Source organism: Hippocampus bargibanti, linkage group LG14 (genome assembly GCF_051943395.1).
Source record: "Hippocampus bargibanti isolate YZ-2025 linkage group LG14, ASM5194339v1, whole genome shotgun sequence".
NCBI lineage: Eukaryota > Metazoa > Chordata > Actinopteri > Syngnathiformes > Syngnathidae > Hippocampus > Hippocampus bargibanti.
The window spans coordinates 2,710,615-2,731,239 of record NC_142747.1 but is presented as its reverse complement, the minus strand read 5'-3'; the positions used below and the strand labels follow the sequence as shown (position 1 = coordinate 2,731,239).

Sequence of the window (20,625 nt, the reverse complement as noted above, 5' to 3'; positions counted from 1 at the left end):
CTAGAGATAGCTAGCTATAAATAGCTAGCTAGAGATAGCTAACTGGAAATAGCTAGCTAGAGATGGCAAGCTAGATAGCTAGCTAGCTAGGTAGCTAGCTAGAGATGGCGAGTTAGATAGCTAGCTAGGTAGCTTGCTAGGTAGCTAGGTAACTAGGTAGCTAGCTAGGCAGACAGACAGACAGACAGACAGACAGACAGACAGACAGACAGACAGACAGATAGATAGATAGATAGATAGATAGATAGATAGATAGATAGATAGATAGATAGATAGATAGATGGCGCGGTAGATAGCAAGGTACATAGCAAGGTACATAGCTAGGTAGATATACTTTGGTAGATAGCTAACTTGAGATAGCAACCTCTACAGCTAGGTAGCTGGGTAGATAGATAGCGAGGTAGATAGCTAGGTAGATATATACCTTGGCTAACTAGAGATAGCAAGCTAGATAACTAGGTAGCTTGAGAGATAGATAGCTAGGTAGATAGATAGCTAGGTAGATAGATAGCGAGGTAGACATATACTGCGGTAGATAGATGGTGAGAAATAGCTAACTAGAGATAGCCAGCTAAAGATGGCGAGCTAGATAGCAAGTTGATAGTAAGAAATAGATAGCTCGATAGCTATATAGTGTGGTAGCTAGATAGTAAGGTAGATAGATACCTAGGGAGATAGCTACAGTTAGGTAGATAGCTAGATATAATTTCATTTTCAACAGATTCTTTTCTTACAGAGTGTCACTCTGACAAAGGCGGAAGTCTACGCCGAGACATGTCAGGTAATTGAACACCTAAAAAAGATTCTGTTGAAAATTAGATATCAAGTAGACAGGATGTACTTAATATAGCTATAGATAGCTAGCTAGACATAGCTAGCTAGAGATAGCTAACTAGAGATACCTAGCTAGAGATAGCTAGCTAAATAGCTAGGTAGCTAGATAGATCTTATCTTGCAAAAGGGCACACTAAGCTAACTGTTAGCCTCTTGTGCAGCAAGCGAGCAAGACGGATCACCTCTAACATTGGCCGACGCGGCGTAAGCAACGAAAACGGCGTCTTTAATGGAGAGGGAGCATCGTGTGGAGAAATTCATTTGTGAGATGACAACCGCTGCCGCAGTCCCACGGCACAAAGCCCCGGAGAGGGACGTTCATGGTGGGGATGGTCGGGGGGGGGGGGGGGGGGTGAACCGAATGAGAATCAGGGTTAAGAGATACAGAGGTGGCCGAGTCGCCTCTCTATGGAAATCAATAAAGCTCACTGCCGTCGCGCGGCACAGCATTTCAATTTAAATGTCATCCTTTGCATTTAACAGCAATAATGTCACATTTAATGGCCTTTTTTACTAGCCCAAAGCTTGGGCCGTCCCCTTTCAAGTCGTGCAAGCCAAGTGAATGCAAAGAAAAAAAAATGTAGAGATAGCTTGATAGATAGCTAGATCGATAGCCAGGATGATGGCTAGGAAGATAGATAGCTAGGTAGATAGCTAGATTGTGAGATAGTAAGGTAGCTACATAGCGAGGTAGACAGATAGCGAGGTAGACAGATAGCGAGGTAGACAGAGAGCGAGGTAGACAGATTGCGAGGTAGACAGATTGCGAGGTAGACAGATAGCGAGGTAGATATAAAGCTAGAGATAGATAACTAGAGATAGCTAGCTAGAGAGAGCTAGATAGCTAGGTAGATAGATGGCAAGGTAGATAGCTAGCTCGATGTAGCTAACTAGAGATAGCTAGCTACAGATAGCGAGCTAGATAGCTAGGTAGATAGATAGCGAGGTAGATAGATAGCTAGGTAGCTTGGTAGATAGATAGCGAGGTAGATAGCTAGGTAGATATATACATAGGTAGCGAGCCAACAGGAGGGGGCATCCGGCTCAAGGTGAATTTTTATTTCTTTTCACTAGCCCAAGGCGCTCCGGTTTGGGCCATCCCCTTTCAAGCCCGAAACAACGGCATGAAAAAAGGCAAAAAGCGATAGCAACGTCCTTGGACGCAGGCATGAAGACGTGAATAAAAAAGCAACAGAAAGATGCTCATAAAAATCCATCAATTGAAATGACAGGTGGGGGGGCTCCCAAGGCAGATGCCGCATCATTAAATGGTGGCCCGGGGGCGGACAGAGCGCCATGTGCTAGTGCGGCGTCTCCGTGTAATTAAATGGCGGCAGGTTGGAAGACGATAACACCCCGTGCCGCCACGCGACACCCCAGCACCCTCGCGGGGAATTGTTGAAAGCTATCAACAATCCGATTATGGGGGGAGGGGCAACGTCGCCGAAACAAGGGAGGTGGACGGATTGCTTGTTTTCTAATGAAAAAGAAATAAAACCCGCCCACCACGGTAGCAGCTGGGGTCTCCGCCCCGGCACACCTCCACAGTAAGGCGTTCTGAACGGAGGTCCGGGTCGTCTGATCTTTCTCGGAACCTCGCTTGGATGAGTTTCCGATCCAATGATTACAGAGGGGGGGAGGGGCGGGGGGATAAGGTAAGAAACCCAAGAGATGCTGGGGAGACTATGTCAACCAATCTGGCCTGGGAATGCCTCGGGATCTGCCAGGAAGAGCTAGAAGAAGTGGCTAGGGAAATGGAAGACTGCCGACTAAAGCTGCTGCCCCTGTAACCCGACCTTGGATAAGCAGCAGAAAATGGATGGATGGCGACATTTCAAATTCTGTGAATTCATGCAACCGGCAAGCAAACAGGTCACAGGCACTGGATGACCCTCGGCAGAGGTTAAATAACCCAAAGACCCCCACGGACGGCTCCTTATACAACTACAGTGATACCTTGGCTTACGAACTTAATTGGTTCCAAGACAGAGTAAGGCAAAAAGTGTGTATCCCAAAAATTAATTTCCCATAGGAAACCATTAAAATGAGAATAATCCATTCCCAGGTCCCCATAAAACACAATTTTCTACTTTCCAATTTTCTAAGCCTTAAAACTACACACACACAAACTCATTTTATGTATAAGCAACGTGCTATGGTATTATAATTAAAGAAATAAACTGTACAGTATAATAAAGTCATTTTATTTACCTTTGTGATGGTCGTTGATGGCTTGATGGAATGGAGTGGCCGGTTTCATTAGCATTAAACACCTGATGAGGAACGTAGCCTTCTTCTTTCATCATCTTCAGGAATGATCCCTTGAAGGTGATTTCTCTGCATTAATTTTATCTAGTTCCTCATCAATTGTGTTCTGTTTAGCTGGTTTGATAGCTTTTTGCGTCAAGTGTACAGATGGCTTGCAGTCTACACTTTGCCTTTGAACTATCAAAGTTGAAACGATTCCAAATGTCACTGTTTTCTATCCATTTTCTCACTGTCACTCTGTCTCTTTAATGTTTAACCCCCCCCCCCCCACTGATGTGTTCTTGACCAATCACGTGGCTTTAACCAAAGACTGGGGGCGGGGAATAGAGGACAAAAAAAAGTCGGCTGCCATTTCCTTACTAAGAGAATGGGCTCGTTTGCGAACGACATATCACTCTTTGTGGCGTTCCATTTGTATCCCAAAAAATTGTTCATATGCCAAGGTAAAATTTTCATAAATTTAACATTCGTAAACCGAAACGTTCGGAGGCCAAGGAGTTCTTAAACTGAGGTATCACTGTCCAGAAAACGTCTGTGAACCAGAACCCACGACACTGACTGATCGGACCGATTTTGCGAGTTGAAAACTTGCTGAACTATTTCACAGGCAGAATTTCTGTCCACGACGGATCTGAACAGAACTCATCGCGACAACTTCTTACGACAACGAAATTCAAGCTACTGGTGGTCAACTAACCAAACTTTGAGATTGAGGGGTCACCCGGAAATTAGGCGTACTCCCTAAGGAACCAAACCAGTCTATCAATAAAGCCCAGCGTTGTCATGAGCGAGTTGACAGCGGGGCGGGGCCTCCGCTCCTGACGTCCGCCAGCTGCTGTCAATTCCCTCATCACAGACTGTTGGACATTCAAACCCGACGCTGGCACTTACCCAGTGTCGGAAGATACATTGTCTCGCGCCTGGCCCGCACCTTGAGCTTTAATTCAGTACGTGAGTTGCTTCGCCCGAGAATTGACTACCCACGATCGCGTCTGTTTTTATGCACCGCATGGTATGCTGTTTTGCACCCTCGTGTGCCTTTTATTTTGTTAGTTGGTGTGGTTGGGTGGATTGCCGCCGCCCGCCCACGAGCCTTGCTGTTTTTGTCACTTTTGTTTTGCAAATCTTTTACCGGGTCCGTGTCATCTTGGACCCGTGCTTTCTGTTAATAAATCTTCTGCCTGCACCAACGCCTCTGTCACCTGCTTGGCGATCCACCACCACTCCCTACGTTCCCACTCGTCAGCTGCCACTGTCGATGTCGGAACGTGACAAGCGTCACGTAAAAACCTGAGCAGCTATTCTCTACCGCCTGGACCTGGACATGTACCCCCTTGTCCGCCCCATAGACTCCTCTATTGACTTCTAAGAGCTTTGAGCATTGAGAAGACTTGGAGCCGTATCTCAATTTTCATTTCTTAAAGAGTTCCGGTGTGGTTTTTGAGAAAGTGTGCCGTTCACGAGCCAAATAAGCACACTCACCAACTGAAAAACGGCGGTATCTGCGCTCCGCCGTGCCAGAAGGGCAACTTTCACGCTTCATCTTTCCGGTTTCAAATTGGATCAGCGGCAGGTGACCTTCAGCGCCAGGCCGCAGACCAGAGTGCTGACTCGGGAGGAAGCCACCGCATGATTGAGAAGCGCTAAGTCTCGTCGGTCGGCGTTAACGCAAGCTAGCGGTTTAGCCGCCGTGCAGTTTGGCGCTCGTCTGCGACATTCCTTTGCTGGGCGAAGTGTCAAACGCGAATCTGATGCAAGATTTCTCACAAGGAGGCTCATCCTTTCAGCCGCCGGCTGCGTTTTGGCAACCAGGGTTATAAATGTCACCGCGGCCACCTCGCGCGGTTGCTCATGTAATTTAAAAAGGTCAGCGTGGCTGTGATGTAATTGGAGGCTCTCGTCAAGGTATTAACCCCCAGATTTAATCACCGTCAGGCAGGGGGGGGGCCGGGACGGGGGTGAGCCGAGTCGCCAGCCAGCGCTAAGTAACGCCATCTTGCTGTCACAATAAGTCAAAGGAAGGACGTTTTTCTTTTGGGGCTTTTCGGAAGGTATTTTGGCTCGCTCAACTGGAATCAAAAGGAAGAATCACCGCAATTGAACGCCAAACTCATGTGACAACAGTCACGACCATATTTGGACAGAAGTCTTTATTGCTATCTATTAGCCGTTTGGCTGGCTGACTAGCTATCTGGATAGCTAGCTATCAGCTAGCTGGCTAGTTAGCTATATATTAGTTATCTAGCTATCTATTAGCTATCTAGCTAACGATCTATTGTCTATATATTTGCTAGATAGCTTTCTATCTATTTGCTGGCTAGCTAGCTATCCATTGCCTAACTAGCTATTAGCTGTCTAACTGGCTGGCTGTTAGCTGTCTAGCTGTTAGCTATCTGGCGATCTATTAGCTATTTATTAGCTCTCCATTAGCTAGCTAGCTCGTTTTCTATCTGAGTTACTTCTGGTTTGAGTGAACGCTGGCGCGTGTAGCTGCCGCTGCTCATCCACAGAAGAATGTATCCTGTGACTGTAAAGTGACCCTGAGAGGTTTAAAAGGCGCTTATAAATGAAATTTATAATAATAATAATAATAATAATTCTTCTGTTGATTGTCGCCATTTAAAAAAAAATAAATGTAGAAAATAGCCATTTTCCAACATCAGGAGGCTGATTCAATGACTCATTTTTTGAATTTGCTGTTCCGAATTGTGCCTCTAGATGGCAGCACTTGGCACATGAAGGTAACGGCGCTACTGCCCAATGCATTGATTCAACATGGGGGCCAGACATTATTGATTTGATGACGGAGGCTGCGGACCGGATGAAAATTGACCACGGGGCACATTTGGCCCCTGGGCCGCATTTTGGACGTTGTAAATGAGGTCTTCAAGCTTAGGTAAGGAATTGGAAAAATGGGTTTTGACATGAGGGTTCAAGTTTCAAACCGAAATTCGACTTTGTAAAAATCCAAAAATAAGGCCGGGAGTTCATGTGAACCATACGCAAAGACTCGGACCGAGCGGCTGGCGTCCCCGAAAGCGAGGCGGCGGCAGCGGTCTTACCTGCCACCAAGGGAGCGTCCTGACAGCGTGCCAGCTCCAGCAAGACCATCAGCAGGAGGGGAATGGCCCCCGAGCGCCTCACACGCATGACGCCACTCACTTGGACGCCATCTCTGGGCATGGGTCTGACGAGACAAAAACACACGCCGTCAACAACAGACACCGACGGCCCCGCTGCGCTTCTTTTTGGCACGTCCCAATGTCTGCACGGCCTCCCACCGAAAGCACTGAGGAGCCCCTTTGCATCGTCAAATCTTGCCCACCGTTTGCTAGCGTTGTAACACAAGTAGCACTCTTGATTAGCAGGTATGAGTCCGTATGACCTTGGTCACAGACTCAGACTCGGGATTTTTCGTGATACGCATAAGTGTCAAAGCTGTGATTAACTCATTGACTGGCAGACAATGTGCAAAAATGTCTCCACTCCAGTGGCAGGGTTTTTGTCGTTGTCACTCATTGAAATTGATAAAAAGCTAGCTAACTAGCTACTAGATAGCTAATGGATAGCTAATAGATACCTAGCTATCTTGCTAGCGAGAGATGACACTTACTGAACTTAAAACATTATTTACTAATTCTTAGCTAGCGAGCTAGCTAGGTAGCTACAGAGCTAATATTTGATTTCTCCCAAAAAGTTTATTTGGGCTGTCAAAATGTTTTTTTAACATACATGAGATGCCCTCCATTTTGTTGATTCAATAAACATTCAATACAGCGTTAGAAACCTTAGATTCTCTTCTTTCATCAGAAAAAAAGTTATTTCCTAAATTATATTAGTCTGCAGTTATATGAGCTTGAAATAAGGGTGGCTGTTTAAAATACAAAGCAATACATATATATTGATTAATATAGCGCTTTAACAACAGCTGAAGCTGGAACAAAGCACTACTAGCATGGAAAAAAGGGAAATGCTTCCCCTTGCGCAATGTAAAAACCATTGCCAGAGGTCTGGCCAGCGCTTTATTGGGATCCAAGCAAAAAAAAAAAAAAAAAAAAAACTGAACTAATTTGGGGAATGCGCTTTCTGTCATATATTCAATTCCCGCATAAATTTGTGAAAGGCACTGAATGACTTAGAAAAAAAAGCCGCCACATTGGATGGCTATCAAGAAGAAACGGCAAGCGGCTGAAATAAACGGGCTACAATTCTGCGGATCAGCCATCTGTGGAACAACCTGCTCACCTGCGTTTAATTCCAGGTGGCCGCTTCCTTGCATCCCACCCCCTTGCCCCTCTCTTCCACCTCCCAACGCAACCGCTCGCTTATGATTGTCTCATGGCGGCGAATTGCCCGTGCGTAACGCACTCTCAGATTGCATATTACACAAGTGTCATGGCGGACTGAAGGCCCTATTATACAGTATGCCTTCTGTGGATTTTTTTTTCTTGGGGGAGGGTGGGAGCTCATCCTTCTATTTCCTTGGCTACCTCGTGAAAGTCTTACAAGGCAATCCACGCTAACAAATAAGTCAAAGGTGTCCAAGTCAGGGCCCGGGGGCCAAATGTGGCCCGCCACCTCATTTTATTCGGCCCGGGAAAGCAAATCAAGCATGTCAAGTGCCGTGATGCTAGCTAAAATCCCAACCCAAATTTGAAATTATTGTATGTAAACCACAATAACAGTCATTATTGGCCCTTATATCGCTCGGGAAAATCCGAAGCACAAAGCAGGCTTTGATTGTCTGCCGTGCAGAGTATGCAAATTGCCAAATGAACCGGTCTGTTTTCTTCCTTCCGCAATCGGTATTTGGTGAAATTTTAACCCGGATCCTTTTACAAAACGGTTCGTACAGCCAACAACCACACACGATATCACCATTGTACTCTAACGCAAAGACCGAAAATTAAACGCATAAGCTTACAAAACAATGATCGCACTCACTGACAACTGTTGTATTTACTTGGCTATCGGCCTCCCAGTTGTTAGCGGCCGATCACATGATCATAACAAACGACGTCATGCTGGCATCTCCTATAACGTTCGGGAATGTCCGGAAGAAGTAAGCAGGCTTCTGATTGACTGCCGTGCCGAGTATGTAAATTGACAAACAAACCGAAATTGAGAAATTTCCAAAACTAACGAAGATTTTGAAATCGGAATAATTTATTCTGATTTCGAAATCTTCGTTTAAACGTTTGATTTGAAAAAAAAAAGTTTCGTTGTTGTTTTTTTTTTTTTTTTTTTTTCTTGGAAAAGTTGTCGGCCACCCGGGCGGAGACGTTCTGTAAGTTATACACCCGACGTAAAAGTTGCACGCAGACGTTGTTTCAGACACTGAATATGTGGAAGGGATAAAACATTTTAACGACTTCTCCAAATTCATAACGGCCCCCCGAGAGGAAACCGGAACGACAATGTGGCCCGCCCAGTGGCAAAAAAAACAACTTTGACACCCTTAAAAAAGGAGCTAAAAAAAATCGGGGTGTTTTTGCACTGGGTGGCCTTCCGAATCAGAATCAGAATCATTATTATTGGCCAAGTATGTAGAACAAACAAGGAATTTGTCTCCGGTAGAACATGCTGCACTAGTATCATCATCAAAAAATTGTAAAGAGGCACTATTTGGGAGAAGCTGTTTAAATGTCTGATGGATTTAGTGCGCATGGATCGGTAGTGCTTGATTACCGATCCATGGGGAGTCGCTGGAAAAGGTGGTGGGCAGGGTGCGGAGGGTCCAGTAGAATTTTCTGCGCCCTTGTTTGGATACTTGCACTGTGCAAGTCCACAAGAGTGGCTAGGGCGGTGCCAATGATTTTTTCCGCCGTCCTAACTGTGGTACAGTGAGACCTCAACTTACAAACACCTTATCTTACAAACTTTTCGTCTTAAGAACGTCAAATTTATGAAAATTAAACCTTATAATAAGCACTATTTTTATAATACACACCCACCACGGCTAGCGGAGTGATCTTCGGCAGAAGCACACGACCGAACAGCGCTCCAGCCGGCGCTACTTTGCACACCCCCTCTCATGGAATGCACACGTCGATCGCCTACTTGGAGCTTTTTGCTTATAATCTTACTATGATGGGACCGAAAAAAAAAACACAACAGGCTCGTGTTCAGCCCAAGAAGACACAAAATAAAATCACCATTGCTGAGAAGAAGGAGATGATTGAAAAACACGAACGAGGTGTGCGTTTGTGTGATTTAGTGGCCGAACTCGGCTATGCTAAGTCTGCCATTGCTCCCATTCGCTGGAACAGAGAAGCCATCAAAGGTGCGTCTGCTGCAAAAGGTGTTTCCGTGCTCTCAAAGCGATGGTATTAGCATAGCGGGATGACGATTCAACTCAACTCTCTGAAGTATTTTGCGGGGCCGCTTGAAAACAACCGCTGCCATTTGCAAAGTGCCGTCCACAGAGCAAAAAGTATTCGGACAACAAAGGGGCAATTTGCGTCCACTTTGCTTTTTAGCGTCGCCATGGCGCCCGTCCTTGCGGCCATTCGTCTTGCACCGACCGGCCCGGTGATGAATGAAATTTTGACATGCGATGACTTTACGCGGCCGGTGATGGATGAGGGCAACGACGGGCAACGGGCTGACCGACCGCCGGCTTAAGTGGCTGCCATGGAGCACATTGCGCGGCTTAGGTGTAAAAAACGGCACCCGGCTGGAAACGGGACAGATGGGCGATTCTTGGATTTTTGCCCAGGCGCTCACATTAGCACCGATTTCGAGGAGCCGCGCACACAAAACACCTCGCATAAATCACATCACTTTGCCCAATGACACAACAACCGCATGATGAGACCAGAGAAGCTTGGCGGTGGGGGTCAGGAGGAATAATGAGAAGTTGTCACGTTTGCACTGTGTGAGGAGCTGCGCCTCAACAAGTCACAGAAGGATCGTGAGCACGCTTTAGCGATTTAGCGGCGAAACTGCACCATCTATACACAATCGCAATCAATCAGGAGTTGAGCAATTGCTGACTTAGCACAAAGGCCGGGGGGGGGGGGATACTTTTGCCATTTCCGCGGCTAAGTGGCAATCCCAAGAAGAGTGTATCGCTGTTGCATTCCGAATGAGCACCTTTGTCTAATTAGCTCGCGATGAACTGGCGCTTAATTAAAAGTGGCTACAAAAAACAACACCAAAGGCTGCAGTTCATTAGCATCTTGACAGACGGGAAGACACTTGTTTCTTGTGCGCCACTGTCGCGTGAAAAAGGGACTTTTGAATTACAGTGATACCTCAGCTTACGAACGCTTTTGCTCACGAACGTTTTGCCATATGAACATTACATTTCCAAGAATATAATCTTTGCATACGAACTAGTTTACGGTAGACGATCCAAACCTCACGGTCGAACAGCGCCGCAGTGGCTGGCAGACCAGTTTTCCACACCCCCTTTGAGTGCAGACGTTGTTCGCTATCAAGTGGAGTACGTTTGGGACCGAAAAAGACCCCACCACGGGCTTGTGTTAAGCCAAATATGACATTAAAGAAAATTATGGCCGAGCAGAAGGAGATCATCGAAAAACACAAACGAGGTGTGTTTGTGTGACTTAGCGTCCCAGTACCAGTATGCTAAGTCGACCATTGCTACATGTGGCATCTGTTTCTGTGTTGTCTAAGCAACGGTTTCAGTCAATAGAAGAGGTTGAAAAACCTCTGTTGATTTGAATTAACGAAAAGCAGCTAGCAGGTGACAGTGTGAGTGACGGTATTATGAAGTTGCCGAGAAAGCACGGCAACTTCACTCAGATATCATCAAGAGACAACGACCTCAAAGACCATCACAAAGGTCAATAAAATGACTTTATTATACAGTACAGTTTATTTCTTTAATTACAATACAAGAGCACATTTATTATACATAAATATTTTGTGTAGTTTTTAGGGTTATTTAGTTAAAAAAAAATATGTTTTATGGGCACCTGGGAACGGATTATTCTCATTTTAATGGTTTCTTATGGGAAATACATTTTTGGCAGACTCTGAATTACTCTGAACTTTTTGCCTCACACACACTCATAAGATGAGGTATCACTGTACTTGCGTATAAAATCCACTGACGAATCCATTTTGGGAGGCGGGACAACAAAAGCAATGCGCCCTTTATTTTACGACTTCTCTCAACACAAAGCCATCGTATTCCAACGACATGTCACGCCAAGCTCGACTTCGTCACGCCGGTGGGGGCGTTGAAACCTCAACCAGTGTTTGAAATAACGTCTGCCGGGACGCCCGGGGCGTGCAACTTATACGTCGGGCGTACAACTTACAGAACGTCTCCGTCCGGGTGGCCAACAATTTTTTTCAAGAAAAAAAAAATGAAAGATTTTTTTTTCCAAATGAAACACTTGCTTTATTCCGATTTCGAATTCTTCGTTCTGTTTGGAAATGTCAGAATTTCGGTTCGTTTGGCAATTTGCATACTCGGCAGCCAATCAGAGGCCTGCATCGAATCACTTTGTGCTTCCGGGTGCATTTGGATTGGATTGGATTGGATTGGATATGCCTTTATTAGTCTCACAGTGGAGAAATTTACATTTGCATATCATTTTCCAAAGTAGATGCACAGAAAACACAAGAAAAATGGAAAAGTGGTTAGGAATCAAGCCAAAACCTCAGCCGCAGATGAAAGCTTCAAATGAAGCGAACAAAATTTAAGACGCTACAAAACGTAAACGTACATTAAAAGCATAGTGGAAAGATAAGTTCACGTGGCTTGTAGCAGACGACGCATCATAAACATTGCATTGTGCAACATGCCGAACAGTGTATGGACAAACGACAACCCAGGCAAAATCATCAGCAAGGGATTTACCATCAATTTACCATCAATTAAGCAAGGGTGCATTTGTGGTATGTACATCAAATTCTTAATTTTAAAGTGTTGTTATGTTGTATATTCTGATTATCAATCTTTAATACTTTGGATTGGATTGGATTTGCCTTTATTAGTCTCGCAGTGGAGAAATTTACATTTCACAGCAGCAAAGTCATGAAAGAAATGAAAGTAGAAAAGCAAAACACAGGAGCTGCTGGAAAGGTTGCCACTCTCGCGGCGCCGTCTTGAAGTCAAAAGAACAAAAAAAAACAACTAAATAACAAATAACATGACAACACAAAGACACAGAGAGACATTCATTCTTAAGCACTTTCTGTACCCTCTTTGTTACATAAAGCTGTTCCACATGAAAGAGGAGAGGATCAAAGCGTCTCTTCACCAGTGGATCAGGGACATCATGGTGGAATATGCACGTCGACTACAAGCTAAATGTTGAAAGCAAACACGCAGCTGTAGCATCCATTGACGAAAAGAGATTGTCTCACATCTCCTGTCCCACATAAATCAGCTTCAATTCCATCCCGCGACAGTTCCATATACTCATCGGCGCTCTGCGCTGACGCTCCTTCCTTCTTATCGCAGGGCTCCCCAAGCCATGTATCCATCCAGCTGCAGACTGTCCAACAGCACCGACCTTCCACTGAACAAAGCGGGGCTGTGAAGATGCTGCCCATTACAGGCGCAAAAAAAAACACAATGGCCCCAGAGCTGTCCAGTGATGACAGTCGAATGGCTTCGACATTGCTCCCATTCAAAAACAGCACTATCATATCCATGCTGCCGAAAAGGCGCAACCGCTCAGCACAGTCTCGTCCTTGATGAATGTCGTGGTCAAAAATGCTGAAAAACAATCCGTATCCGTATCGTATTTGCAACAATGTTTTTTTTGTTTTTTGTTTTTTTTTTGCGATTAGTCGTTTTATTGTGTTTCAAGTTGTGAAAGAAAAATGGGGCAGGCCACTTTATGGCTGGGCAGGCAACTTTTTAGAGTTGTCTGCCCGGTGTCCGCTAACTTTTGTCATGAGTTTCAGACACTGCCTTAAAGGACAACCGACGTCTCCGGACAAGTTGTGTCCATAATTTGTAAAATGGCTTCAAATGACTTCTACTGAGCGTATTTTACAAAGATTCCACCGCATATAGCTAGCTATATTTTACGTTTTAAGACTCGCGCTGAATATTCAGGAAGTCTTGTTTTTGAATTGGTGACGAGTCCGTACGTGACGTCACTAAAGGACCGCCCCTGACCGTAAAAAAGACGCATTGTAGCGGTCCTTCCATCACGTCAATGTATTTTGCTGTACTTGTTTGGTCTGGGGACCTCGTGTTGCACCCAAAAGCCGCCAGAAGGCCAGAAGAGGGCGTCCAAGCGCCATATAAGGAATTTATCAGCCTGTGGAACCGGAGGTGGCCACAGGAGGTCGCCATTTTGTGCCTCTTTTTTTGGGTGAGAGATTTTCCCCCAATGTTGCCTCAAAATGGCACAAATAAATTCTTTAATCGATTGCAAACATGTATGCTTTCCTCTTCAGAACTATTTGAATCATATTCATAACTGGATGTGTAACAAGAAAGCATATTATCCGAATCTGATGCCATTGTTTTGATTCACTAGCAATGCAAGACGTCTTGGCGTGACGTCATGAACTGGGGGTGGGACTTTCTGAAAATGCCCAATTCGCAGTTCAATTTTTTTGCAGATTTTGGACACTTTAAGTCATTTTTATTGGTGTTTTGCCTTTGACTAAAAATATCAGCCTGCGTGTTTTGGGTATTTTAGATGCTATAAAACATTTTCCTGATGTCAGTTAAAAAACAAAAAAGTGACGTCGGTTGTACTTTAACCTCGACTTGAAGCCCCGTACCTCATTTGAATACCGCATCTTCTATTGGTCAACGTGCAAGGAGAAGTCACAGTGGGGCCACACTCAGCACCGGCTACTATCCCCACCCCCCCCACCCCCCACTCGCCCGCCCGTCAAACTGTTTGAGGTCATTCCAATGTGCAAACAAAGTGGGGGCTGGGGGGCTGAAAGGTGGCGGTTACAACCTTGACACCCTCATCTGTCTTACTTACACTGCAACCCGAAGTTGGATGCAGCACACACATGCACACTCACATGTACGCACACGCACATTTATTAGTAGAATCGTTTCAGCAAAGAGCAAGGAGAAAGCCTTCAAAAAATATAAACAATATAAGGAAAAACACCGGCGGGTAAACAGCTCAAAGCCTCAAGTACGCTACCCGTTCCCCGTTACCCCCCTCCCGGCGGGATGCAAGCTGTGTTCAGAATTTAAAAGCTGCTAAATAATGCAAGTGGCCAGAAGAAACACAAAATATTCAAGAACAAATATGCTGAAAGTGAGAGACGGAAAAATAACATGTTTCCAATGGAAATCCGGCTACTTTTAGCTTATCTATTAGATATCTAGCTGGCTATCTATTAGCTCGCTGGCTAGCTCATTGCTCTGGTCATTGCTCTGAAGTAACGGTGGGTGGTGCGTGTGTCAAAAGTTTTCTCTCTTCACTTCTTTTTATTTATCTAGCTATCCATCTAGCTGGCTACCTAGCTGGCTGTCTAGCTAGCTATATATTTGCGATCTATCTATCTATCTATCTATCTATCTATCTATCTATCTATCTATCTATCCAGCTCAATTTGCTGGTACCCGCAACGGCAAGGTAAAGAAAAGGTTGCCGCATTCCCTCACCGGGAATTGAATGTCGCAGTAACACATGCTAATCCACTTGTGCGCCGTGTCGACCTGCAGGCAAACCTCGCGGGAATGATGGTGACACGCCGGCGGCGACGATGCTCCCCGACCTTGCGGGATGGGGTGGGGCGGCCAGCTTTTCAATCAAAAACGGTGGCGGGACAGTGATGGAAACAATAAAAGAGGAATCAATCGGCGTCAGCCTGCGGCCGTTTGGACATCTTGACTGACTTCCTCGGTCATTCGCCGCCGCGGCTTTTGTCTGGGGGGGGGGGGGGGCGTCAAGAATGGACAGGAGTGATTTTGCTGTTGCGGGTCAAATCTGCAAAATACTGCAAAAAAGGTTCTTGTCCCCAATATTTTTAGTGTGTTAAAACCACAGTATCTAGACACTGTGGAGGGACAAAATAGGGGTTGTTAAATGTTAATTCATAATAATAATAATAATAATAATAATAATTATTATTATTATTATTATACATTACATTTTAAGCGCCTTTCAAAGCTCTCAAGGACACTTTACAGTCACAGACAAGCATAGGTACTATATTAAATAAAATACAATCACAAATAGAATGCAATAAATAACACAATTATTAATAGAAACGAGAGAGAACTACACAGAAAATTAATTAAGAGATTTTACATTCTTTTAGATTGAACACGACAGCCAGGTCAATTTGACCCAGGAACCTGCTTATGTATGTCTGCAAATGCAAACCAACAGGACTGTCAAAATGAGGTTTTGTGCCCGTGATCAAGTTCTTGTCCCCAATATTTCTAGATTAAAAAAAATGGGTCATAGGTCAAAATGAACCGCTGTCATAGATACTGTGGAGGAACAAAATAGGGGTTTTTTAAATGTTAATTCAGAGATATTACATTCTTTTAGATTGAACACGACATCTGGGTCAATTTGACCCAGGAACCTCATTATGTATGTCTGAAAATAAAAATCAACAGGACTGTCAAAATTATCTTTTGTGTCCATGATCAGGTTCTTGTCCCCAATATTTCTAGATTAAAAAATGGGTCATGGGTCAAAACGACCCGGTGTCATAGATGCTGTGGAGGGAGAAAATAGGGTTTTTTTAAATGTTAATTCAGAGATATTACATTCTTTTAGATTGAACACGACATCTGGGTCAATTTGACCCAGGAACCTCATTATGTATGTCTGAAAATAAAAGTCAACAGGACTGTCAAAATTATCTTTTGTGTCCATGATCAGGGTCTTGTCCCCAATATTTCTAGATTAAAAAATGGGTCATGGGTCAAAACGACCCGGTGTCATAGATTCTGTGGAGGGACAAAATAGGGTTTTTTTTAAATGTTAATTCAGAGATATTACATTCTTTTAGATTGAACACGACATCTGGGTCAATTTGACCCAGGAACCTCATTATGTATGTCTGAAAATAAAAATCAACAGGACTGTCAAAATTATCTTTTGTGTCCATGATCAGGTTCTTGTCCCCAATATTTCTAGATTAAAAAATGGGTCATGGGTCAAAACGACCCGGTGTCATAGATACTGTGGAGGGACAAAATAGGGTTTTTTTTAATGTTAATTCAGAGATATTACATTCTTTTAGATTGAACACGACATCTGGGTCAATTTGACCCAGGAACCTCATTATGTATGTCTGAAAATAAAAATCAACAGGACTGTCAAAATTATCTTTTGTGTCCATGATCAGGTTCTTGTCCCCAATATTTCTAGATTAAAAAATGGGTCATGGGTCAAAAAGACCCAGTGTCATAGATACAGTCGAGGGACAAAATAGGGGTTTGAATATGTTAATTAAGAGATTTTACATTCTTTTAGATTGAACACGACATCTGAGTCGATTTGACCCAGGAACCTCATGATGTACGTCTGAAAATGAAAACCAAAATGACTGTCAAAATTATCTTTCGTGCCCATGATCATATAAAGGATTTTGGTATCAAGCACTTATGGATATTTAAATCTGTAGTGTGCCAAACTGACCCAGGGAGTATTGGCACTTTGTGAGAAATTAACAGAACAGTTTCTGTAGTGCAAGGGGGGCAAGTGAAATTGTCAGTTTGCAGGATGAAGCAAAACGTGATATTAATTGCACTGGGTCAAATTGACCCAGGGACATTATTGTTATTTTTGTAACAGGAGGCTTAAAAATGGCAGCAGGGGCCTTGATGGAGACGCTGGTGTTCACGTTTTACCAGTGACGTGCGGTGAGTTTCATGGCTGGTGAGGCACTGACGTCATCACAGTCAGATTTACAAACATATGAACTCCACAGAGTAGCTTATTCACCATTTGATTGGCAACAGTTAACGTGTTTTGTATAAAATGTCATGTCATATAAAAAAACCTTATCGTGTTACCTTTACTTATAAATGAAGTCCAAGTCTCTCTGTCTCAATGGAGATCACTGCCAGTGAAGAAAGTCGTCCTTGATCAGTCCTGTTCCGACTGTATGTTTTCAGTCTTTTGTCCTGAGAATGACCGCTCCACTGATGCTGTAGTAGCTGGAACAGTGAGCACGAGCTGGAGCAACTTTGTCGTTTCAGGAATAATTTCAATGAGATGAAAAAAGCTGAGAAGCTGTCCAGGAGATTTACATCCACCTCTCACCGTTTGTGAGCTACACAGTCCGGTGTTGGTCTTCCTTTAATTATTATACTTTGATTGAAAGTCCAGTTTAGAAAATTCTTTCAATTTAGATATGTAATCCAACATTCTGAAAATAAGGCCATGGATGGTTGCACTTAACTTGCTAACTGTTTACTGTAGCTTGCTGTCACTAATTGTATTATTCTGCAGCCGAGGAGTTGCAAGAAGAATCTGTAATCACCAGTGCCCCCTGTCATGAGGCAGGAGAACTGTGTGCCTCACCTATGCACACAGTTTTGATAAAAATAAAATAAACACTGTAGTACAGTGTTTATAATGTACAGTGACTGTACATTACATACACCAGCTAAACTGTAGAAACTTAGTTCGTATACTAAAAGCTTTTGAACACTTTAATAGCGATATGCAGAGGAACAGCAATGCGGTCTCACTGCAGAGCAAACCAGCACAGTTAGCATAGTGATTGCGCAATCCATGGTGAGGCTCAGCCGGCTGGTGCCTCACCGCTCGTCTCTACTTAGTATTTGAACGGTGAATGTGAAAATCCAGCGATTTTGAAAAAAAAATCCAAAAATGGTGAAGTTAAATGGAACAGAACGTTAAAATACAAATCACTAAATAAATATAACTGTTTAATTTATTTTGTCATTTGGTATTTCCATGATGACAGGTGAGGCACAGCCTCACCTGCATCCCCTGACTGCACGTTACTACGTTTTACTCAGCTTCCTTCCCGACTTGATTTTTTCTTGAGCCGCTTATTCACTAATCCCGTTAGATGGAAATCTATAGATGTTCCGCCTTGAGGCGACCACAGACAAAATTGGGAGTATTTTTGCCGACAAGCAGCCCCCACCACTCAACCCCCCGCCCCACCACCAACATTTCGCTGGGGCCCGAAATGCAGCCCCATGCAAGGCACAAAAGAATTCGATCAGATTGAAAGTCATCACGTCCTGCTCCCGCTGACGTGCCCTCCTTGGCCCACCGGGTGGCGGTATAATATGCGCATGCAAATGAAGGGGACGATTGGTTACATCTTGAGGATAAAGAATATTTGGGATTTGCCTTCGCCTTATGACAATCCCTCGCGCCCTCTCAAAAATGTCTTCTTCACATCAAGCATCTGCATATACGTATTAATGATGTGTCGTTCGCAAACGAATTGGCTCTTAGAGCCGTCTCTTTGAAGTGAACGTCTGGAGCCGGTTCTAAATAGGAAGCCTCTTATGGGAGCCGATTCAACAACCCCTTTGGTTAAAGTCGCACGTGATTGGTCAAACCCGTGGTAGAAGACACACACACACACACACACACACACACACACACACACACACATACAAACGCACACACAATAAACAAAGTCACATATATTTAAAAATGATCTACTGCATTATATATGTATGGTAATAAATTAATTTAAGCAACCTCAAAAAAAGAAAAACTGAGGAGCGATGTGGGAGCCGAAAGAGCCAGATTTTTTAAGTGAGCCGAGCCAAAAAAAACGGCCCTCTAAAAAGAGCCGTAATTCCCATCACGATTACGAATCAGCCGCACACAATTTTCCATCCATTCAATTTGTTTGCAAACATCTTCTCCCTCTCAGTTGTGTGCCTCCGTCTCTTATTCAAGTCGGAGCAGCCCCACTCGGCCCGTGACAGAAATTGGGGTGAGGGGTGGGGGGGGGGGGGGCGTGGAACAAGTACGACACCGGCGACGGGGCAAACTTTCAGCACGCCAACGGCGAGCGATCAAAATCGGCCGCCGATCAATCCGACGTCTACTCAGCACGCACACGAAGCGTCGAGGTTTTCCCCCCTCCCTCAAAAGAGTGCGTCAAACGGCGGTTGCACTCACCTGTCCGAAACGCACCACAGCCGTCTGGTTCACCAAGCGAGCTCATCCGGAGCCGGCAAACTTCGGCGACCGTCTTCGCCCGCGCGAGCCCCCACGAAAAGTACGCCGACCATTGGGGGCGGCGCAATCTCGCCGCTGCGGTGCGTCGTGGATCCCCACGCGGGGGACGTATCCTCACGGCGAGGTGAACTCAAATGCAGGGAAAGCAAAAAGGGAGAGCAGGAGGGGGAGGGGGCTGACGGCGGCCGTTGAGCGTGCGCGCTCAAGTCAGCCTGCGGGCATAAGAAGCGTCAACCACCCTCCCTGCTGGCTCCCAAAACGGCGAGCGGACATTGCGCGCAGCCACTCGCTTCTTTCTACTTACACACACGCGCATACGCACACACACACACGCGCATACGCACACACACGTACAGGTACGCGCACGCACAGACACAAGCACACAATCATGTCACAATCAGCCACACCATCATCAGAAATGGTTGTTGCTCATTTGTACTGTGACAAAAATTACTGATAATATTAATTTACTTGCATTACTTGCATATATATATATATATATATATATATATATATATATATATATATATATATATATATATATATATATATATATATATATATATCCCAATCGCCACTTGCAACAATTGAAATTCAACACATCAGCAAGTGGAAATAATAAGCAATCCAACTTCATTGAACAGAAAATGCTCAATCCAGCAAATGAGGGTCCGCACATGTGTTGCAAATGTTGAGTTTGAGCCGGGAAAAGACGATAGATTGGTGTTCCCTGCATACATGACCCCTCGTACACCTCGTACCCCCCCCCCCCCACCGTGACTGCTGCAGACGAGCCTGTTGAAAGGCGAGAAGGAAGAAAAGAAGCTGCTGCCACCATCGCCGTTCAATCCATTGGAAAACGCTTGCCACTGATTGAGTAGGAGGGGGGGGCATGGGGGGGCATACAAGCGGCACTCACTCATCCTCATGGAAATACATGAGAAATGGAAGTCACGGGCAAAAAGGGTCACTTTGGACCGGCCAAATTGGACCACTTGAATTGATTGCAGGGCCGCGATGGGATCCTTTCAACGCATGCGGCTGCAAATTCCAAAGTCAAATTCGGTCGTTTTGCTTCCAATACCAATAGCGGCCTTTCAAAATCACCAATGATAACATTATTTTCATCTTCCAGTTTGCAGTTGGGGGTCGGGTGGGCTGTCCTTTTTCAAATTTCAAAGAATAATACGTCTGTGTAAGTCATACAGAAGTGGTCCATCGAGGAAAAGGTTTCTTCTGCCGTAATGTTTGCACCTAGAAGCTAGCAACCACTCATTTGGCGACAGTGAGGTTCAAATCTTAGCGAAAGAAAACCGATGCTTTGAAAGAGGAGTCACAGAAGCGATTTTGGTAAAACAGCAAAAGCCTTGGTGGTTTAAGGTTTAATTTACACCCTGCTTACAACAGA

At 44.6% G+C, this 20,625-nt stretch overlaps 1 protein-coding gene across 1 annotated transcript in view; it reads right to left on the bottom strand.

The window, feature by feature from the left end:
* Positions 1-19,409, bottom strand: part of robo1 (roundabout, axon guidance receptor, homolog 1 (Drosophila)) — a 264,298-nt gene extending 244,889 nt beyond the window's left edge. The window contains exons 1-2 of the mRNA XM_089013137.1: positions 19,158-19,409; positions 6,165-6,289 (exon numbers count right to left, since the gene is read on the bottom strand). Coding sequence (XP_088869263.1) covers positions 6,165-6,285 — 121 coding nt within the window. The 5' untranslated portion in view covers positions 6,286-6,289; positions 19,158-19,409. The remainder of the gene's footprint in view (positions 1-6,164; positions 6,290-19,157) is intronic.
* Positions 19,410-20,625: the final 1,216 nt, after the last annotated feature.